Source organism: Grampus griseus, assembly GCF_964374135.1.
Source record: "Grampus griseus genome assembly, chromosome: 8".
NCBI classification, from domain to species: Eukaryota; Metazoa; Chordata; class Mammalia; order Artiodactyla; family Delphinidae; genus Grampus; species Grampus griseus.
In genome coordinates this window covers 105,091,060-105,110,531 of record NC_139002.1, presented here as the reverse complement: position 1 = coordinate 105,110,531, position 19,472 = coordinate 105,091,060, and the positions used below count along the sequence as shown (strand labels likewise).

The window sequence follows — 19,472 nt, the reverse complement described above, 5'->3', positions numbered from 1 at the left end:
CTCCCAGACTGCCCTGGCTGGGCACCGGCTGTGATGGCGTTTGCCTTGTGGACGCAGAGAGGAAAATCAGGGTTGGGCAACTGCAGCTCAGCCCAGGGCCCTGGGAGTTGGGGCAAGCAGGCTGGCAGGGCAGTCTTGCTCTGTTTGTGCCAGGAGAGCCTGGAGGTCACCTGAGGCTGAGCTGGGCCAGGTAGGCGTGGGGTGAAGAGACGCAATCCCTGGGTGACTGCCCAGCTTGACTAAACAATAACCATCATAGAAATGAGACAGGTAGAGTGCTCTTGGGACTAGGGCGGGAGCTGTTATTATCCTATTATCTGTAGGAGGAGACTGAGGTTCAGAGAGAGCGAGAAGGCCATTCCCATGCAGGGACTTTGCAGGGAGTCCAAGCCTGGCCTCCGGACAGTGTGGGATGGGGGACTTATGGGGTGGGTGGCAGTCGAGATGGAGACCATGGCCCCCCACACGGGGGTCCATTTGCCCTTCCACTTCTTTGCTTGACCCCCACTCCTGTCCCCTGGGCTGACCCCGGCCGATGGACATCGCTGGGTGCCACCCCAGCTTTGGTCCCCACAGGCTGAGTACTCTCAGATGCGTGCCTTGCCTTCTCCGAGCCCCTTTCCAGGCAGGTCTGTAGGGAGCTGGGGCTGCTAGGTTCACTGGGTGTGGTTGTGCAGGTTGCTCACTGCACAAAGGTACCCTGCTGAATGGTCACTTCCCTTCTGTCCTGCAAGGGATGCATGTACCTGGGGGAGGGGCATCTTTTCCCAACTAGTGCACAGGAGCCATAGGGGGCTAGCGCAGCCCTGTGGGAACAGCGTGTGTAAAAAAGCGTTCCGACAAGGAGGGAGATGGTCGTCTTTTGGTCTGACCCCTTGGTTCAGGCTTCCCAGATGGATGGTTGATAACGGGACCTGCAGAAGGACTGCCCAGAAAATGCTTCCCTCAGTAGACAAGGCAGTGACTCAGCCCCAGCTAGAGAGGCCCCTGCTGGAGACCACCTGCCCCAGGGTCTATATCCAGGGGGAACGACTACCATATGGCCTCTCCTTCAGACTCAGCAGCCCTGGTGCCAAGGCTGCTGCTTTCCTGCTCCTCTACCTTCCCAGCAGAAGAGCTGAGCGCACGGAGGGCAGGGAGTGCAGGGCAAATCCCATAGACTCCCTGCAGGGTCCCCCACCTACCTGCTCCCAGCAGAGAGTCCATGAGACACCCACCCTAAGTCTAAGGCGTGGTCTAGCTGGCTCTGCCCCCCACTGTGATCCTGGGCTGGGCACTCAACCTGGCCATCTCCCCCTTCTCTAAAGAGGCTCTCAGTGCCACCTGCAGAGAGAGGGTGGGGGGGTCTGAGAAAGGGTCCGTGAACTGCAGGGGACTGTACTATTATTAAGCTCCAAGTACGCTAGTGGGGTGGGGAGTGGGGAGGGAGGGCTCAGGAAGCTCTCTTTAACTCACAGGAGCCCAGCCCCTGGCCCACACTCAGAACCCAGGCTGGGGCGAGACTGGGGCAGTGGGAGAGACAGCAGCCCCAGGATGGCAGAGGGAGGTGGGTGTCAGGTTCGTGGCTGTTGATGCGGGGGTAGCGGTGAACCTTGGGTCTGCCCAGGGCAGCAAAGCTTTGGCCCAGTTGCCTCCCCTCCTGAGCCTTAGTTTCCCCCCAGGTAAACTTCAGCTCTGGGTCTGGACCTCCGTGAGTCCCTCCTTCAGGGAGTGGGATGGTCTGCCCAGGACCCAGGGCCTGGCCAGTCACACAGTCAGCGCACAAGAGTATATGTGGAGGGGGCGTGTTCCTGCAGCCGTGGCCCTGTCACCAGATCTGAGGGTGCCAACACTCCAGCTCAGCCACTGAGAAGGATGGATCAAACGCTCCACCATTGCGACTTCCCTGGCGGTCCAGTGGTTCAGACTCCGGCACTTCCACTGCAGGAGGTTCAGGTTGGATCCCTGGTCAGGGAACTAAGAACCCACTCCACCATTTAAGTGGGACTGCAGACACTTTCTCCGGGTACTCCCCCTCCCCCCTTCAGGGGAGGGCACCCAAGGAAGCAGGAAGGCAGGGCACTGGGAACGGGTCCTGCAGGAACATAAGCCTACATCAGAACCAGCCCCGTTGTCCTGGCGATGGCTCCTGTCCCAGGCACCTCAGGTGCCCACGGGGGCAATTAGCGAGTGTGGGAGGAGTTTCCACAGTGGCAGTCCCCAGGGGGCGCGGCTGGGGCTTAGGCAGGGGGCAAGGGCTGGCGGGCCCTTCCTCCTTTGTCCGGGCACACTAGGCCTTTGTTCTCAGCGGGCTCTCTCTGAGGACGGGACCAGGACCATGGGTGGGGGGTGAACTTGCCTTAGAGTGCCCACAGCCCTGGGGGGAATCCTGAACCAGCAGGGAGAGGGAGCAGAAGAGGGGACAGAGTCCCACTTCTGGGCCCAGCATCCACTTGGGGAGACCTCCTCCCCCAGGTGCAGAAGCCTTCCCTGACCCCAAGAGGCTGGGCACTGCAGCTTACCATTGGCTCCTGGTGCTGGTGAAGACCTTCCAGCAGCCAATAGGCAGCCTCAGTGAGCCCTGAGGCGCCAGGGCTGGGCTCGGAGGGGCGGGGCTGTGAGGGGAGTGAGGGTTGGAGGGGAAGGAGCCACTGGTCCGGGGTTGATGCTGGAAGGCGTTCCATCTGACTGCATACGGGCTTCTGCTCAGACTTTATTCCAGGCCTCCCCAGGAGCCTTCGGGTCCCCTAAGCCCAGCCTGTGCCCCTAACCTCACCCTCCTTCAGCGCCAGCTTGATGCTTGCAAGGGCCCAGGCACCAGGACAGCTCCGTGGGCGGATGATGGGCCTGGGTCCTCAAAACCTCACTCTCTCACCTTCCTTCATCCTCGAGCCTGACACAGTCCACGGGAAAGAAGCTGAGGCATCCATCCCGGCTGTAAAGTGCGGTGCCTACTTGGAGGCTGGCATCCACCGTTCAGGCAATTGGGGTTGGGGGACCCTGAGTCTCTGGTACCCTCAGAAGTGGGACCTTCAGAATCGGGTGTCCAGGGAGGAGGTGGAGCCTCGATGGGACCTGGCGGGGCTCTCGATACGGGGGGCCCTGGACCGAGTCAGCAGCCCGTGGAAAGTCTTGCCTCGGGTCTGGGGCTTGCGCCGCGGCGGCCTGGGCTCCTCCGGGGGCTGAACCACGATGCGGGGCACCTCGGGCCTCGTGGCTCCCCGGGTTCCTGCCAGCTGCTGGGCCTCAAAGATGGCTTGGGCCCCAGGCAGGCGGGCCTGCGGCCTCGGGGGTGGCCCAGATGCCGACGCGGGCAGCTGGGCCAGCTGGGCCTTGATCTCCCGCTGCAAGTCCTGTTCGGACAGGGCCACGCTGTGCACCTGTGGGGAGCAGTTGATACTGAATCTGCCTGGCCTGGGGGAGGGCAGGAAGCGATGAGATCCCTGTGGGGCGGGCAGGACACAGCCGCAGGAAGTGGCTGAGGGCTGAGGGGCTGACAGACAAAGAGACTAAAGGAGCCACCGAAAGCCACTTGAGGCCTGGGGTTTCCACATTCTCTGCTGCTCAGAGGACAAGAACTGAGCCCCGGTTCTTACTCTGACTTCCCCCTCTGGGACTCAGTTTCCGCAACTGTGCAGGGGGGCTGGGCCATTGCAGAGGGCGGGCAAGGGGCACCCACCTGGGGCATGAAGACCTCCTCCTGCAGCTGGGTGGGCGGGATGGCTCGAAGGGCGCCGAGCGTCTCCAGGAGCCCTGGGCAGGCCAGGCGCTGTTCAGTGGTGCCCAGTGCCAGGCGTACCAGTGTCAGACCCACGCGGAACAGCACCTTCACACCTGCAGGCCGGGGGCTCACTCAGTTGGGGGGCCAGCCCTGAGCTTCCTCAGTCTGCACCTGAACCTGCCCTCAGCCAGACTCCTTCCACCCTCCTGCAGCTCTGCTGCCGTGACCCAATGACTGAGAGCACGGTGGCAATCTGAGAGCTCTGGCCAGCATGTCTCAGCGGCCACAGACACTTGTGGGCAGAGCAGCCTGCCAGGAGCCAGGGGCTACTGAACGCCTCACGCCAAGCCTTCTCATTCTGGGCCTCAGCTCCTCGTCCCTCCAAGGAGGGGCTGGGTGGTGACGTGAAGGCCTTTCCAGCTCAGACCTGTGGGCTTCTGATTCTAGAAAGATTCTAGCCAGAACTCCTCACCTCTAAGCCAAGAACATAGGACACACATGCACACAAACACGCACACACGCACACACACACATGGGTGTGACCTTGGGCCTGTTCCTGGAGCCTCAGAATTCCTTCCTGGTAGCCTCGGGTCTGCTGAGAACAGCAGTCAGGGGACCAGCGAGGTCTGGTGACAACTGTGACTTGTAAAGGGACAGCAGTGACTACTAACGGTGTCACCGTTATGAAAGGGAGCCTGAGGCAGAGGGCAAGGGTAGCTCAGCCACCCTGACGGGGGGCCCTGCCCTGCCCCGCCCTCGAGGTCTGAGTCTGCAGGGGAGGCCATGTAGATGGCAACTTGGACACCCGTGGCCAGAGCTCTAAGCCAGCCTGAAGCCAACTGGGCATACAGCAGGTGCTCAATAGATGTACTGATTGATTTCTACCATTTTTTGGTCCAACCACCCTGCTCTTGGCCTGGCACTTCTCCCATGTCTGCACCCCCACGTCAGTCGTCTGTAGCCTGGCCTCTCCGCCTCCACACTGGCCCTGCAAGTTTGCCTCTTCCATAGAGCAGCCGCGAGCACCTTTAAACTCTCCTCCTGCCGCCCCCCTACACTCTGGCACATCCTTTGTTTTATTTCCTTCACAGAACTTCTGACAATCTATAAATATCTTGTTAATTTAGTACCGTCGCCTCCCATCCCCACTTCCACCAGAATGTAGGTCTCACTCACTCAAGTGGCCCTGGCTTCCGGAGCAGCGCTGGCCTCCGAGAGCGCTCACCAGGGCCCGTGGGGCTCCATCGGCCATGCCCCCACTGTGCCCGCTCCCTGAGCTGGCTCACTGCTGTGATCTCTGCAGCGCCCCCCGACTCCAGCCCTCCCCCAAGCAGATGGTGCCCTCCCTGTGGTGGTCTCACTGCTGGGGGTGGGGGCTATCATTCATAACATTGGTGATCCGTGGCCAAGGGCTGGGCCGTTTCCCCAGAGCCACAGGGCGCTGTCACCCTCAGCACACCCCAGCACCCAGACCCCAGACCAGGACTGGCAGTGGCGGTGGGGCAGAGCAGAGCTGGCACCCTCATCCCCTCTGCACACCAGGCACCCGAGGCTTCCGGCCCCAGTTCCCACGCCTGCCCCCGCCCACCTGGCCAGCCACACACTCACCCTCACTAAGGAAAGCGTCCCAGACACGCAGCACCGTGGGGAAGGGCAAGGAGCGGGCGAAGAGGCACAGGAACCACTCGGGCAGGTAGAGCAGGGGCCCAACGCCCACCTGCTGCAGGTGCTTGTGCACACGCGGGAGCAGCCGCCGCAGCAGGGCCGTGAACACCTCGGCGTCCAACCGTACACCCTCCTGTGGCCACTTCCGTCAGCATCTCCACTCCCGGTCCCCAGGTCCCCACCCAGTCCCCAGGCCCCTCCCCACCCCCCGCCCAGGCCCTCCCCCTGTGCCCTCTGGCCCCATCCCAGCCTCTCACCATATGGGGCCCGTAGTAGCCAGGGAGGTAAACCTCGCAGATCTGTACCAGGCACCAGAAGGCCTCCTGGGGGCGGGCACAAGCCTTGAGTGCCCACCGCAGAGGGGGCCACGGAGGGGACCACAGGGCGGGGGAAAGGGGTGCAGGGGAGGGTCTGGACACCATCTGGGGTGACTCTGGAGCCAGGAGCCTGGACTCAGTGCTGGGGCTGGTAAGGAGGGGCAGGTCTTACCAAAAAGCTTCCTGTTGCCCAGATAGAGGCCAACAAGGGGTGTAGGGAGTTGGAAGTCACAGGGCTCAGGGGGTTGAATTTGAGGGTCACAGGGTAGGGGCTCACTGGTCAAGGCTAGGGAGGGTCCCAAAGTTCAAGTCTTGGGTTCTTGGGGTCACTGGGGTCAGGGATCATGGTCACAGGGTTCAGAATCAGAAGTCATGAGGTCAAGGTAATAACAACCAGACTCCTAGATCATTGGGGCAAATGTCAGGGCTCAGGGTTCCATGTTCCTGCAGTCAAGGTCGTTGGGTTTGAAGGTCGCTGAGGTTGGTGGTCATGAGGCCCTGGGTCACTCACTAGGACAGGTTTGGGTAGGAGTCAAGGATCCCAGGTCCCTGAGGCCAGAGTTCCTGGGGATGGAGGGGCCATGGGTCCAGGGCACAGGATTACTAGGTCCCTAGGTCATCAGCGTTGGGGGTCATGGATCACTGGGGTTAGGGGGTCAGGGTCTTGGGTCCCCGTAGCAGGGTTGAGGGTACTCACCTCTGGGGGCAGATACATGAGCAGCACGGCAGCCACAGGGCCCTGGGCCTGGCAGTAGCCCTGTTCCGGCCGATATAGGGTGTAGGCCTTGAGTACCTGGAGGAGCCCCTGCTGCCTGTGCCAGAAGACCCCGTTAGGGGCCAGTCCTCCGGGCATCCCTTCCCCACCCTCTGGCGGCCCTTTCCCAGGCCTCAGCCCCCTGAGGGCCTTGCTGGGTCCTCTGAGATGCAAAGATATAAAGCTGGAGCGGGGGTGGGGGTGGGGGGGGTGGGGTGGGGTGGTACTAGGCCAAAGCACCTGGGGGTTGTGGGGCTGGGGGTCCCTGGGCATCACTGGCCTCGTACCCGTGACCCTGGGGTGACACAAACATCTCATGCAGAGGGAACTGGCGGTGCAGGTCCCTGCCGATGGTCTCCATCCACTGTGGGTCCCCAGGGGCCTCAGCCAGTTCCTGTGGGTGGACAAAAAGGTGAATGTGAAGGCCCAGAGTGGTGAAGGGCCAGGGAAGGGAGGTGGGACCCCTGCCAGTTCCCTCACCTGATAAGTGTCACGGCTGTTCTGCTGACACACATGGGCCCCGCACAACAGGGGCCAGCACCGGGCCCGCAGGGCCGAGGGGATGCCTTTCCGGCACTGCATCTTTACCTGTGGGTGAGGCCAAGGGACCCCGTTAGGCCAGCCACACCAGCTTCCCCTGCTCCTGTCGGCAGGCCCCAAGCACAACCTGTCATCAGGCAAGAGCCACTTTGGGTAGCAGGGAGAAAAGGCAGGAGGTACTGGGACATGGGAGGGGTGAATTTTGCCTGGGTATGGGCCGAGGCAAAGGGGGCTGAGCCACGGAGGCCTGGGTGGGACCACTCTCCCCCTCACCTTCTTGTACCGCCGAGACATGGTTTTCTCCCAGTGTGAGGTCATCTCTACCCACTTCATCTCCCGCTGGCGGATAAGGTCTGCAGGAGGGTGACCTGGCCTGGGGACATATGGCACAGGTGTCCAGGCGCTGGGCAGCTGTTACCCAGAGCCCACATTTGCCACCCTTCATGCTACCTGGGTGAGCCTAACTCCTGGCCCTGGAGATCTCTGGGAATCTCTGGGGCGGGGTGGGGACCTGTCACCCAGGAGTTGCCAGTGGTTGTCATGGGGACAGGAAAGGATGTGGCTCCGATGTGGGTGGAAGCAGGAGAGACTGAAGGGGGTGTGTAGGTGTGTGTTGAGGAAGGGGCTTGTTGATTGTCCCCCAGGATAGGGACACAGACAAGTCATCAGGGAAGTTGGGTAGACAGAGTCCTAGACTAGAAGCCAGGAGTTGTGAGTTTGGGTCTGATTCTGTCTCTGATCTGCTGTGTGATCTTCCTAACTGTTTCTGGACTTGTCTTCCTGTCTGTACATGAGGAATGCAGAGGATTGGTGGGGGAAGAAGTGTGGGTTCTGTGATCTGGATCTGGGATTCCCGGGCCAGATTAAAAGGAGAAGAATGTTTGGCCCCAGAGGTGGGTGGAAACCCTCAGAAACTGGGAGTAAAAGAGACATACAGGAGCCACCCCCCACAGCCCTGCTAACCTTAGGATTCCATCTGGAACCTGAGAAGGGATGATAGTGGCTGAGTCCCCAGACCCGCCCAGGACCCTCGAGGTTGGACCTCACTCTAGAATTCAGCCCTCAGCTCCCACCCTTATTCCCAGCACCCCACCGCCCTACTCCATCCCTTCCCTACTTACCCTGGCTCTGCTGAGCTGCCCCCAATGAAGCCATAGCGGTCAGCCTGGCGATATGGGCCGGGCCCACTCAGCTCTGAGTCAGACCCCAAAGAGCTGGAGTCATCCTGCAGCTCACCAGGCTGCACCAGGTCCTCCCCCAGGGCCTGGGCCATGGTGCTGCAGACGCCTGATGCCATAGGCTGCAACATGTGGGGAAAGCCAACATGAGAGGCGGCTCCTAGCCAGCCTGGGGCCTGGGCTCCTATCCAGCCAGGCCCCAGCCCCAGGACCTGACTGCGTGGTCAGAGGGAGCAGATTTCAGGGTATCTCTCCAAGCCCCTTCTGTCCCCTCTTCTCTTGTGGGGTGGGGGTGGAGCATGGGCCCAGAAGTGGCAGAAAGGCCAGGCCCCTGTCCCCTGCAGCCCAGCTTACCTCCTTGCTGCACCTCACCTCCTCCTCTCACTTCCTCCTCAGCCACAGCTTCGTCAACCAGCCGGGGGGCCCCTCCTAAGTGCGTGTGGGGGGGTAGTTACCCCTTCCTGTCCCGGGCTCTTCCGGCCTGCCCCACTGGCCCTGGGCCATGGGCTCCTCCCACCATCCCGGTGGGCTGGGTGGGTGCAGGCTTGGGTTCCTGTGCTGGGTGTGATGCGGCCAGGGCCTGCCAGAGGTAGAGAGGGCAGGCTGCCTCCAGATTTGAGGTCACTGGCATGTAAAACACTCGATTCAGGGTCCAACGAGTATCATGGTGTATTTAGTGTTTGCTCTTTACAAAGTAATACTTTCAACATGCACACAATGTAGCATTACTATGCTACTCAAAAGGCAAGAATGAGACATTACAAAAAGTAATAATTTAGCATGCACCACAGGCAGTGTGGACCAAAATGAGCTCGGAGTTCAGCAACAGGTGTCTGGATCTACCTAGCCAGTCGCCCGAGGGCCCCAGACTCAGGAGGTAGAGGTCCTCCGTGAATTCGAGGCTAACTCTTACTATCTCTGAGCCTCAGTTTCCTTTCCTGCACTTCAAGGGCTTAATCTGCACTGTTTGGGGAGACCCAATGAGTTACCAATGAGGTCACACAACCTTCCCGACCAGGACAGAAGTGGGAAGGACTGCTTAGCCCTTGAAAGAGAAAAACAACTGCCACAGTACTTCCGACCGCACCTCCTCCGAACAGCCGAGGGTAACTCAAGGGCGGAGCTAGGCTTGACCTCGCCCCATGAAGCCCCGCCCACAGGGCAGGCTCCGCCCCAGACACACGAGTCAGTCCAAGTCCGGTCCCCTGACCGAGGCCCCGCCTCCCGGGCCGCCGCGACCCCTGCGCCCTGCGTCCGGCGGAGGCGCTAGAGCGCAGGGGCAGCGGGCGGGGCGGGGCGGGGCGGGGCGGGGCGGGGCAGGAGGCCTAGGAGGCGGGGCGGCGAGCCGGGGCGGGCGGAAGGAGCGCCAGGCCGGAAGGAGGCAGCGGGAGGGCGGGAGGCAGGAGCGGGCCCGGAGCTGCTGGGGCCAGAGCGGCGGCGCCGCCATGTCCGACAGCGAGAAGCTCAACCTGGACTCTATCATCGGGCGCCTGCTGGAAGGTTGGCCGGGGCAGGGGAGGTGGGCGCCGGCCGCGCCCTGGTCCCCTGCCCGGCCCGGAAGTGGCGCGCGGGTGGACTTGCCCCTCCCAGGACCAGCTTAGACTGGGCGGGGACGGGCCGCGAGGTCCCGTGGCCGCAGGTGCCCCCCTTCCCAATTGCGGCGCCCCTGGGAGGTCCGGGGTTGCTCCCCTTGCCAGAGCAGGGCGGGGGCGCACGGGTTAGCCAGGGCTCTTGGGGTTAGAAATCCGAGAAGCCTAGCCCCCCCAAGCAAGGGGTCCTGTGTTCTGAGGTTTTGGCAGGCCTCCGCGCACAGCAGTCCCCTTTCGAGTGTCTTGAGGGTAGTTGGGGGTCTCGTCCCTTGAGGCTTGAGGCGGGGGTCCCAGGAGGCTGAGCAGCAACAGCTGCCCCTGGGCGAGGCGGGGCCCGGGAGGCCCAGGCGCCCCCCAGAAGTGCCTACGGGGCCACCCATGTCACCCACCCTCTTCTCGCCTGAGGGTCCTGACGCCTCATTCCACTCCCAGTGCAGGGCTCGCGGCCTGGAAAGAATGTACAGCTGACAGAGAACGAGATCCGTGGTCTGTGCCTCAAATCCCGGGAGATTTTCCTGAGCCAGCCCATTCTTCTGGAGCTGGAGGCACCCCTCAAGATCTGTGGTGAGCCCCCTGCCCAGGCCCCTTTGTTTCCTGAAAGTGGGTACCCACCACCACCAGCCAAAGTCCCTGGATCTCTCCACCCTTGAGTCCAACCCTGGCCCTGGGTTCAAGTTCAGACTGCATCTAGTGCTGACCTGGTTCTCTGGGTCACAGGCGACATTCATGGCCAGTACTACGACCTTCTGCGGCTGTTCGAGTACGGCGGCTTCCCTCCAGAGAGCAACTACCTGTTTCTGGGGGACTACGTGGACAGGGGCAAGCAGTCTTTGGAGACCATCTGCTTGCTGCTGGCCTATAAGATCAAGTACCCCGAGAACTTCTTTCTGCTCCGTGGGAACCACGAGTGCGCCAGCATCAACCGCATCTACGGCTTCTACGATGAGTGTGAGTGGGCGGAGCCTCTGGGGCTGAAGGTCACCATTCAGTGCGACCCTCGTGTTGACCTGGTGGCTGGGGTAGCAGTGTTTGACAAACACCTGCTAGACTGAGTTCTGTGAAGGCAGGGCCAGTTCACGTCTCTCCGCCCTGCCCTCCTGGCATGGGTCCTGGCGCTCAGGAGGGACGTGGTGAATGGTTGCCGACTGAAGGGCTGCCAGCATTCTAATGCAGGGCCTTGCCTGCCGACACCCCCCTCCAGTGCATCCGTTACTTAAGCACTTAGGATGCCTGTCTGGACTGGACTCTCTTGGCCAGAAGCTGAGAGAGACCAGACCCGGTCTTGGCCTGGCTCTGCTCATGTGCAGGGGGGTGAGTGCCAACCCTGAGGTTGTTCCAGAACTGGAACTTGGGGGTTCCTGTGGACTCAGCTGCCTTAGAATTCGTCTTGGGAGGCAGTGGGGTGGGGATTGGCCCGGGGGGGGGGTTCCCTTCTTGCCTTCCATTCTCTTCTCCCAGCTGTGTCTGAACAACACACAGTGTGCCCTGGAAGGCCCAGAGACCCACACTGAGGGTGGGGCAGACAGGCCTTCTCGCGAGCCCTCTCCTTCCTCTGGGCAGGCAAGAGACGCTACAACATCAAACTATGGAAAACCTTCACCGATTGCTTCAACTGCCTGCCTATTGCTGCCATTGTGGATGAAAAGATCTTCTGCTGTCACGGGGGTGAGGGCGGCTCTGGGCCGCATGGCAAGGGAATGCTTGGGCAGGACGAGCCTGGCCACATCCCTGGGGGATTTGGGACAGAAGTGTTAGCTGAAGGACACATTCTCAGCCACCTGGAACAGCTCTCCCTGGAGCCCTGGTTTGGATATCACTTCTTCCACAAAGTCCCCCCGCACCCCAGCATTAGGCTGCACTCACTGTCATGTCGTGGCCTCGGTTTCTTGCGTGGAGTTTGCTTGTCTTTTTCCAGGGAACACTGTGCTCCTGGAAGGGACAGGGACTTGAAGAGGCAGAAGGCGATGAGCTCTGCCTGTCTAGGCTCCCAGGAATCCAGGAGAGGGCGGCGGGTTGAGGGAACAGAGGCTGATTGGCAAAGGCTTCCTGGAGAAGGGAGGGCCCTTGTTTTGAGGCTTGAGGAAGTGACCTGCCCCCGGTGCCCCCCAGGCCTGTCCCCGGACCTACAGTCCATGGAGCAGATCCGGCGTATCATGCGGCCTACAGACGTGCCAGACCAGGGCCTGCTGTGTGACCTGCTGTGGTCTGACCCTGACAAGGACGTGCAGGGCTGGGGCGAGAATGACCGTGGCGTCTCCTTTACCTTTGGAGCTGAGGTCGTGGCCAAGTTCCTGCACAAGCACGACCTGGATCTCATCTGCCGGGCACACCAGGTGGGCTGGCAGCTCTGGTCTGGGTGGCAGCGGGGGCCGGGCAGCAGCACCTGCTGAACTAACTGTCCCCACCCTCGTCCAGGTGGTAGAAGATGGCTATGAGTTCTTTGCCAAGCGGCAGCTGGTGACACTCTTCTCAGCTCCTAACTACTGTGGCGAGTTTGACAACGCAGGCGCCATGATGAGCGTGGACGAGACGCTCATGTGTTCCTTCCAGGTGGGGGTGGAGATGGGGATGGAAGGGGCGGGAGGGGCCCATGGCTCAGCCCCATGAGCCTGACCAGCTTGCCTCTTTTAGATCCTCAAGCCCGCCGACAAGAACAAGGGGAAATATGGGCAGTTCAGCGGCCTGAACCCTGGAGGCCGGCCCATCACCCCGCCCCGCAACTCCGCCAAAGCCAAGAAATAGCCCCCGTGTGCCCGCCCTCTGCCCCAGACGGTGGATTGTACAGAAATCACGTAGCTGTGAGGGTTCGTGCTGGCCCCCTAGGGCCGCCCATCACAGGGAACACGGAGCCTTGGTGTATTTTTCTTTTTTTTATGAATCAATAGCAGCGTCCAACCCCCAGGGCTCCTTCCACCTGCACCTGCAGTGGCTGCAGGCAGGATCCTGGGGCTGAGGCTGCAGCTCAGGGCAGAGCAGGGCCAGATTGTGGGTCCCCAGCCTTGCTTGGCCTCAGGGCTGGCAGCCGGATCCTGGGGCGACCCATCTGGTCTCTCGAATAAAGGTCAAAGCTGGATTCTCGCCATGGCGTCTGTCTCCCTTGTCCGAAATGCCGCGCCTGGCGACCTCTTCTGCCTAGGGCCACTTGGGAGGCTTGCTGGGCATGGGGCCCGAGCGAGGGAAACACCAGCCACACGCTCAGGTCACAGGGGCCTTTGGAATTTCCAAGTCAGGGCCAGAGAGTTTTGGAAAAGCAAGCAAAACAGTGTGTGCCGGGCACAGGGGATCCCCGAGGTGTACCCAGGATCTGAGGGAGGAACAGGTCCTGGTTGGCAGAGAAGGTGGATCAGCAGGGGCCAGCAGCCCCACCGAGGTTTTTTTCTTAGGGAGGTGGGCTTAGAGAACGCAGGCCCCCAACCCTGCCGCATGGTTGGATAAAGAGGTGAGGGGCCTCCCAGCAGGTGGCAGCTCGGCACCAAGACTGGGAACAGACATGATCGACTGGGGGCCGAAGGGAGACGACAGGACCCAGGCCAGTCACAGATAGCCGAGCAGGGCCTGGGGGAGGCGGCAGGACCAGCCAGCTGAGCTCCAGCACAGCCCACCTCTACCACCCACCCTGGAGGAGAGCTGGCCCCGCCCCTGGTTGGCGCTGGGAGATGGGGAGGCTGGGGCTTCCTCTGGTCCAGTCCTCCAAGGACCTCTCAGCTCAGCCTTCCCCCTCACTGTCTTCAGCCAGCACGGGGCTGGGCCCCTGGGGAGAGTGTGCAGGGGCCAGGATGGAGCCAAAGAACAGCGAGCGGAACTGGCGAGAAAACAGAGGAAGCCAAGTGAGCTCTGGAGGCTGCTCCCTCCGCCTCCCATCCCTGCCTCCGTCTCCAGCCAGCCCCTACCTTCTTGGGTGGGGGAGTCCCAGGCACTGTGCTGGGCTCGGTGTCATCTTCCTCCTCTGAGTGGGAGCCAGGGCTACAGTGGGGCTGGAAGCCAGGTGAAAGGGAGGTGGAGGGCAGTGTCCGTGAGCCCTCACTGCCCACGGTGGTTTCCATGGCGATCATGTACGAGTCAATGTCATCAAGGGCAAAGTCGTCCAGGTGGGGCGTGCTGTAAGCAGAGACGGCTTAGCAAGGGCAGGGAGAGAAGAGGGGGAACAGAGGCAGGGCCCCACCTTGGAGGGCTCAGCGGGTGGCTGCAAAAGCCCTGTGACCGTTGGTGACCTCTTGGTTTTATTACTTCCTGATTTGGTGGGAGGGGAGAGGATGCCTGGGGTTAAGTGGCTGCTTCCTGGAGGGGGTGGACCTGGAATCCTTTCATCAGAGTTGAGGTAGAGGCCTGAGGGAGACATCTTGGGGGCCGGTTTAGCTCAGCTGGGGGAGGGGAGCAGCAAGTTCTGTAAGCTGGGCCACCTGGGGCCCAAGCCCGTACCTTCCCAGGGGACAGGAACCGGAGCGCACTGGGGCCCAGGGACATGCTGGGCAGAGGGCCAGGCCAAACTTCCTCTGCTTAAACTACACTGGGCCCATCCTCCCCAACCCACCTGCCCTTTCAGCCACCGGCTTCCCCAGTCCCAGGCAGCCCCCCGCTTCCCGGCAGCCCTTTCCCTCCTTGGCCTGGGAGGAGGCTCGGAGGGGAGGCCTCAGCCAGAGAAGGAAGCCAGCCCGACCCTGGGGACACTTCCCTGGGTGGGGGGAGTCTCTGAGTACAGCTGCCCAGTAAGGTTGAGCTTGCAGGGCTGGGGCCCAACAGGAAGTGGGGGGAGGGGAGGCACTGACGCTGGAAGCAGCAGGCTCCCCAGGGTGCACAGAGGTGGGGAGGAGGAGTGGGTGGGGAGCGCTCTCACCTGTGAGCCTGAAGCTGAGGCGCTGGCTGCTGGAGCTCCGGGGCACGCAGGTCCTGGGGGTGCGGGTCCGGCTCTGAGAGCGTGGCCAGGACAAAGTGGCCGTCTAGCAGAGAGTCCTTGATGGCAAAGATGGCTGGCCTGGCAGGTGACGGGTCCAGGCAAGGTCAAGGCCCTTTGGCTCCTGGCATCCCAGATCCCTCCCCCGCCTGTCCTGAGGCTCGGAGTTACCTGCCAGGGCCATCGAAGTAAATGCTGAGAGACAAGTTCGCTGACTCGGCAAAGCTCAGGAGCCCCTGGGAAGGGAGAGGCAGAGCAGTGAGGCCCCGCACCGGGCAGGGAGGTGCGGTGGACCGGGCAGTGAGCGCGTGGCGGGCAACCTCACCCGGAATTCCTTGAGGCAGAAAGTGATGGCCACCCCTTCCTGGGCCTGCAGCTGCTGGAAATCCTCCCCCCCGATGCTCATCTCGGTCACCATGGCTTTGACGGTGCTGTCTGTGGAGACAGCAACAGGAGGAAACCTGGGCCCTGCCCCATCCCAGCCCATCTCTGCCCCCTGCCCCAGGCCATGTCTGGCTCCCTCACCTGCCTCCTCCTGGTAGCTACGCAGGATGATCCTGTGGCCACGGCCAATCCCCAGCGTCACTTCGGCCAGCGCAGGGGGGAAGGGCAGAACAGCCTCCCCCAGGACCCTGTGAGGAGGGCACAGCATCACCCCAAGACTCAGCCCCACCCAGTGGCTTCGCTCTCAGGATCTGAGGCGGGATGGTGACACACACCAATGTCCAAAGGGAACCAGGCCAGGCCTAGCATGCCCCCAGGGAGGACAGGAGCGGGACATGGTCCCTGCCCCGTCCAAGGCTCCCAGGCTGTCGTGGGAGAAGTCCACTTGCAAGAGACGGGGCGGACAAGAGCAGAGCCCACAGAAGACAGCAGGAAGCACGGGCTGTTTGCGCTGAACCAAACCGGGCAGGCGGCACCTGGCCACCCAGGGGCGGGAGACCATCCCCACACAGTCTGCATAAATGCGGCCCTCAGGGAGAGCCCTCAGATCCTTGTCTAGAAGACACATGCCGATAAACAGTTACAGGTGAAATAACATCTGGAATTTGCCTCAAAACACTTGGGACAGGAACTGGCGTCTACTTTTATATGAATTTAAAATTGCCCATAAGAAAAAGAGAAACAGGGGCTTCCCTAGTGGCGCAGTGGTTAAGAATCCGCCTGCCAACGCAGGGGACATGGGTTCGAGCCCTGGTCTGGGAAGATCCCACATGCCGCAGAGCAACTAAACCCGTGCACCACAACTACTGAGCCTGAGTTCTAGAGCCCGCGACCCAAAACTACTGAAGCCCGTGCGCCTACAGCCCGTGCTCTGCAACAAGAGAAGCCACCACAATGAGAAGCCCGCGCACTGCAACGAAGAGTAGCCCCCGCTCACCGCAACTAGAGAAAGCCCGCGCACAGCAGCGAAGACCCAACGCAGCCAAAAATAAATTAATTAAATTTAAAAACAAGAAACAACTGCTTTTTTTAAAGTTTTTTTTTTGTATTACGTCTAACAGAGACAAAATTATTTAAGTCAATAAATTTTTAAGGAATTTCACATGTTCTGATTCTTTCCACTGTCCATCACCTTAGTTCCTCCAAACTCATAATCTTCAAGATAAAATAGCCTTTTCAGAAATAAGCTGTCATGTGAGTCAGCCCCCAATTCTCTTAGCTGGGCTTCTTTGATCTCCAATGGAATATGGACACACTTCAGAATTCCCCACCTGTAATCTCTGGGATCCAATTTCCTCAAGCAATTTACTTTAGGACCATGTTTAGGGTCAGGAGGTGGATCTGCCTGGTTCTGAATTTGACACCCTCTAAAAATGTATTAGGTTCAAATCACATTCACTCCTAAGCCATCACACCCTAGAACAGTACAGATTGTTGGGATAGGCCAATACCTAAGATAAAAGAAGTCTGACTGTTTTTCCAACGATGTAGGTTTACGGAAAATGCCCCATCAGGATAGATCTCAACACAACTGCTCTTTTTAAAAAAGAAAGAGGGGCTTCCCTGGTGGCACAGTGGTTGGGGGTCTGCCTGCCGATGCGGGGGACGCAGGTTCGTGCCACGGTCCGGGAGGATCCCACATGCCGCAGAGCAGCTGGGCCCATGAGCCGTGGCCGCTCAGCCTGCACATCTGGAGCCTGTGCTCCGTGACGGGAGAGGCCGCAGCAGTGAGAGGCCCGTGTACCGAAAATAAATAAATAATAAATAAATAAAAAAGAGAAAGAAAAATCCTCAAAATACAGACCACAGATTGATTCCCTCTTTCTCTACCCAAAGGGATCCTGGGCAGTGCTGTTTCAACAGAACTCAGAAAAACAGAAAGTCAGGACCCAAATGGACCTTGAGGTTACCATGGCCTTCGGCTACCAAAAGAAAAGAAACACAAGACCTTGGGTTACTTGGATGCAAGTGGCACCCAGCGTGTGGGTGAGTGGGAGGAGAGCCAATCCCCTCTGCTCTTGTCTTCACCAGGGACCTTTGCATCTGCTGGAGTCTCCTGGGCCCTGCACAGCCCCTCTGATTCCCCAGAACAGCTCCATCTCTACAGCTGCTTATTCAGGCAGCCCTCCTGGACCAGGACTTCCCCTCCTAGCCTCCTTCCTTGGCCTCCTGCTGGGACCCCTCGAGGCTAGAGCCCAGCCAGGTAGGAAGAGAGGCTGCCCTTGAATGGGGATCATCCCAGAAGGATGACAAGGCCAGAGAAGGGTCATGAGTCCCTGAGCCACAAAAATTAAGGGACCTTCAAAGGTGTTCAGGCCAGAGAAGACTTGAGGGCAGGCCAGAGACCCGTTCTCTGACAGAGGAGTCAGGATGGGTCTGAGTGGTCAGAAAACCAAGTCAGACCTTTAAGGTGGAGAATACAGACTCCAGAAGACAATGAGGAACATGGAACAAGGGAGCACCCAGCCCCTCCTCACTCCAGCCTCTGCCCTTAGAGGAGCCAGCAAACTGGTTTGAAAGCAAACCGGGTTGGATAAACTCCTTGAGGTCTACAGAAACCCTGTAGGGAAAATGGAGGAGGTGCCTTCTTAAACTGACGGTTGAGGCCCAAAGAAGGAAGAGAGAAACCTAGGCCTCAGCTTGAAACCAGGGAGCGTGCTCACCTTGCTGGGGCACAGAGCACATGGGGGCACACGGCTGGGTCGAAGACAGCCTGCAGGGACTCGCAGTCCTGGAAGGACAGGTTGTGAGTCTTCCTCACCCCTGGATGGGCAGACAGGGTCTCAGTGGGCCTCGCCAACCTCCACCCCACGCCGCAAGGACGACCTGGCCAGCCAGCTGCTCACTCACCGTATTTGCAGTACAGCTGAACTACCAGGCGGCTGCTCCTGCCATTCAGGGAGATGCAGCATTTCTCCACGGTCTTCTCCAGCATCGCCAGCGAGCGGAAGACTGACAGGAACGACTAGGCGATGGAAACACATCAGCCCAGTGCCGCGCCTCCACCAGCCAGCTCTCACATCCCCTTAGGCTCTGGCCCATCACGGGCTCAGCACTGTCACACCAGGAGAGGACCTCCCACACACACAGAAATTTACACCCTTCCAGGCCTTCGTTCATACCGTTCCGCTTGTCTGGAATGCCTTGAAAGACCTGCTTACCTTTCAAGGACCAGCTTGAATGTCACCACTCCCTGCAGGTCCCTGGCAGAATCAATTAGCCTCTCCGTATCTCCCATTACCGTACCCTGTGGATGTCCATACTATGCCCCTGCGCTGCATTTTGCATTGGATTGCTCCTGCATATGTTTCTCTCTCCAGCTGGCACCTACTGTGTGCCTCAGAGCAAACGCACTAGTAGAGGTTCCTGGGGGAGTGCACTGCCACCGCTGAGGGAGGGGCCTCACCTTCATCAGGATCTTACAGCGCAGCGGGTCCTGACCAGGGGTGGCCGCCTGGTACTGCTGGAAGAAGAGCGGGGCAAAGAGGAAGCAGGCATAGGCCGAGCGGGAGGAGTTCACGGTCCGGAGGGAGAGCTGGGCCAGGAAAAGCAGGGAGAGGGATGCAATCACCTGCAATGTCAGGCCCAGCCCTCTGGCCGGCTTTTGCTCACACACTTGCCCTAATGTCCTCCACTTCCACCATCGTCTGCTGAATCCCTCCCTCTCCCTCCAATCAGCGGGTATCTTCTCCATGAAGCCTTCCCGGAGTGCCCCTCAGCACCGCTCCCGCAGCAAGGGCCCTACACAGCTTTCAGCGCCGACCCCACCCGCCCCCGGGCACTTCAGGGAGGGCAAATGCTCTCAATTCACACACTGGTCTGGGAAGATGACAGGGCTCAAGGTGACGTCCCAGCAACAGGGGAGGAAACTGTAACTCAGCAGACAAATCTGCCCACCGGCATCCTATCTGATGGGGGCGAGACTCGAGCCCAGGTTAGGGCTCCCTGTGGGAATCTCACCCCCCCCCAATACCGTGGCTCCTCACCCCGTCTTCCAGGGGCTCCAAGTAGAGTTCGTCCCCGATACGGGACAGGGAGTGGACGGCCTTGCCGAGCACTGCGGGGAGGAGAGGAGAAAAACACTGCTTTGCTGGCGCTTTGGGCCCTCCCATGTGCCCCCAGCCCCGGGCTGGCCCCAACTCACCCTTCACGTTGCTGCCCGTAACCAGACACTTCATGCTGCTCCCTGCGGCCGGGTTGTGAAAGGCGGCGGGCCCCGGACTGGACCCCAGCTCGCTGCTCCCCTCCGGGTCTCCCCTGCCGCCGCGGGTGCCCCGGGTTCTCTTCCCGCGCACCGCCCCCGGAAGCCCCGCCCCCGCCTCCTCATTGGGCCACACGCCTGCACCTCCGTCACGTGAGAAAAACGCTCGCCGGCTGCGCCGTCACGTGACAGA

At 60.6% G+C, this 19,472-nt stretch overlaps 3 protein-coding genes across 4 annotated transcripts; 1 reads left to right on the top strand and 2 right to left on the bottom strand.

Moving 5' to 3' along the window:
* Positions 1-2,689: 2,689 nt before the first annotated feature.
* On the bottom strand, positions 2,690-8,560 carry TBC1D10C (TBC1 domain family member 10C). Its single transcript, XM_082659610.1, has 10 exons — positions 8,509-8,560; positions 8,098-8,276; positions 7,250-7,349; positions 6,917-7,024; positions 6,724-6,830; positions 6,380-6,494; positions 5,623-5,688; positions 5,309-5,498; positions 3,659-3,813; positions 2,690-3,359 (listed from the first exon to the last, which is right to left on the bottom strand). Exons 2-10 carry the CDS (start codon positions 8,271-8,273, stop codon positions 3,012-3,014), a joined length of 1,365 nt encoding a protein of 454 aa, XP_082515736.1. The 5' UTR covers positions 8,274-8,276; positions 8,509-8,560; the 3' UTR covers positions 2,690-3,011.
* Positions 8,561-9,515: 955 nt separating this feature from the next.
* PPP1CA (protein phosphatase 1 catalytic subunit alpha) lies at positions 9,516-12,821 on the top strand. The gene is made up of 7 exons (XM_082660838.1): positions 9,516-9,654; positions 10,176-10,307; positions 10,461-10,691; positions 11,304-11,408; positions 11,853-12,076; positions 12,159-12,293; positions 12,375-12,821. Exons 1-7 carry the CDS (start codon positions 9,600-9,602, stop codon positions 12,483-12,485), a joined length of 993 nt encoding a protein of 330 aa, XP_082516964.1. The 5' UTR covers positions 9,516-9,599; the 3' UTR covers positions 12,486-12,821.
* Positions 12,822-12,962: 141 nt separating this feature from the next.
* RAD9A (RAD9 checkpoint clamp component A) lies at positions 12,963-19,355 on the bottom strand (the record flags this gene model as incomplete). Of its 2 annotated transcripts, XM_082660837.1 has the most annotated exons (11): positions 12,963-13,545; positions 13,634-13,841; positions 14,578-14,715; positions 14,806-14,870; positions 14,960-15,069; positions 15,160-15,266; positions 17,742-17,841; positions 17,929-18,043; positions 18,485-18,613; positions 19,065-19,135; positions 19,223-19,355. In XM_082660837.1, 11 exons carry the CDS (start codon positions 19,254-19,256, stop codon positions 13,450-13,452), a joined length of 1,173 nt encoding a protein of 390 aa, XP_082516963.1. In that variant the 3' UTR covers positions 12,963-13,449. The 2 variants fall into 2 exon arrangements, with proteins under 2 accessions (XP_082516963.1, XP_082516962.1); XM_082660836.1 differs by lacking the exons at positions 19,065-19,135; positions 19,223-19,355 and having other exon boundaries at positions 18,485-18,772.
* Between the last annotated feature and the right edge of the window lie 117 nt (positions 19,356-19,472).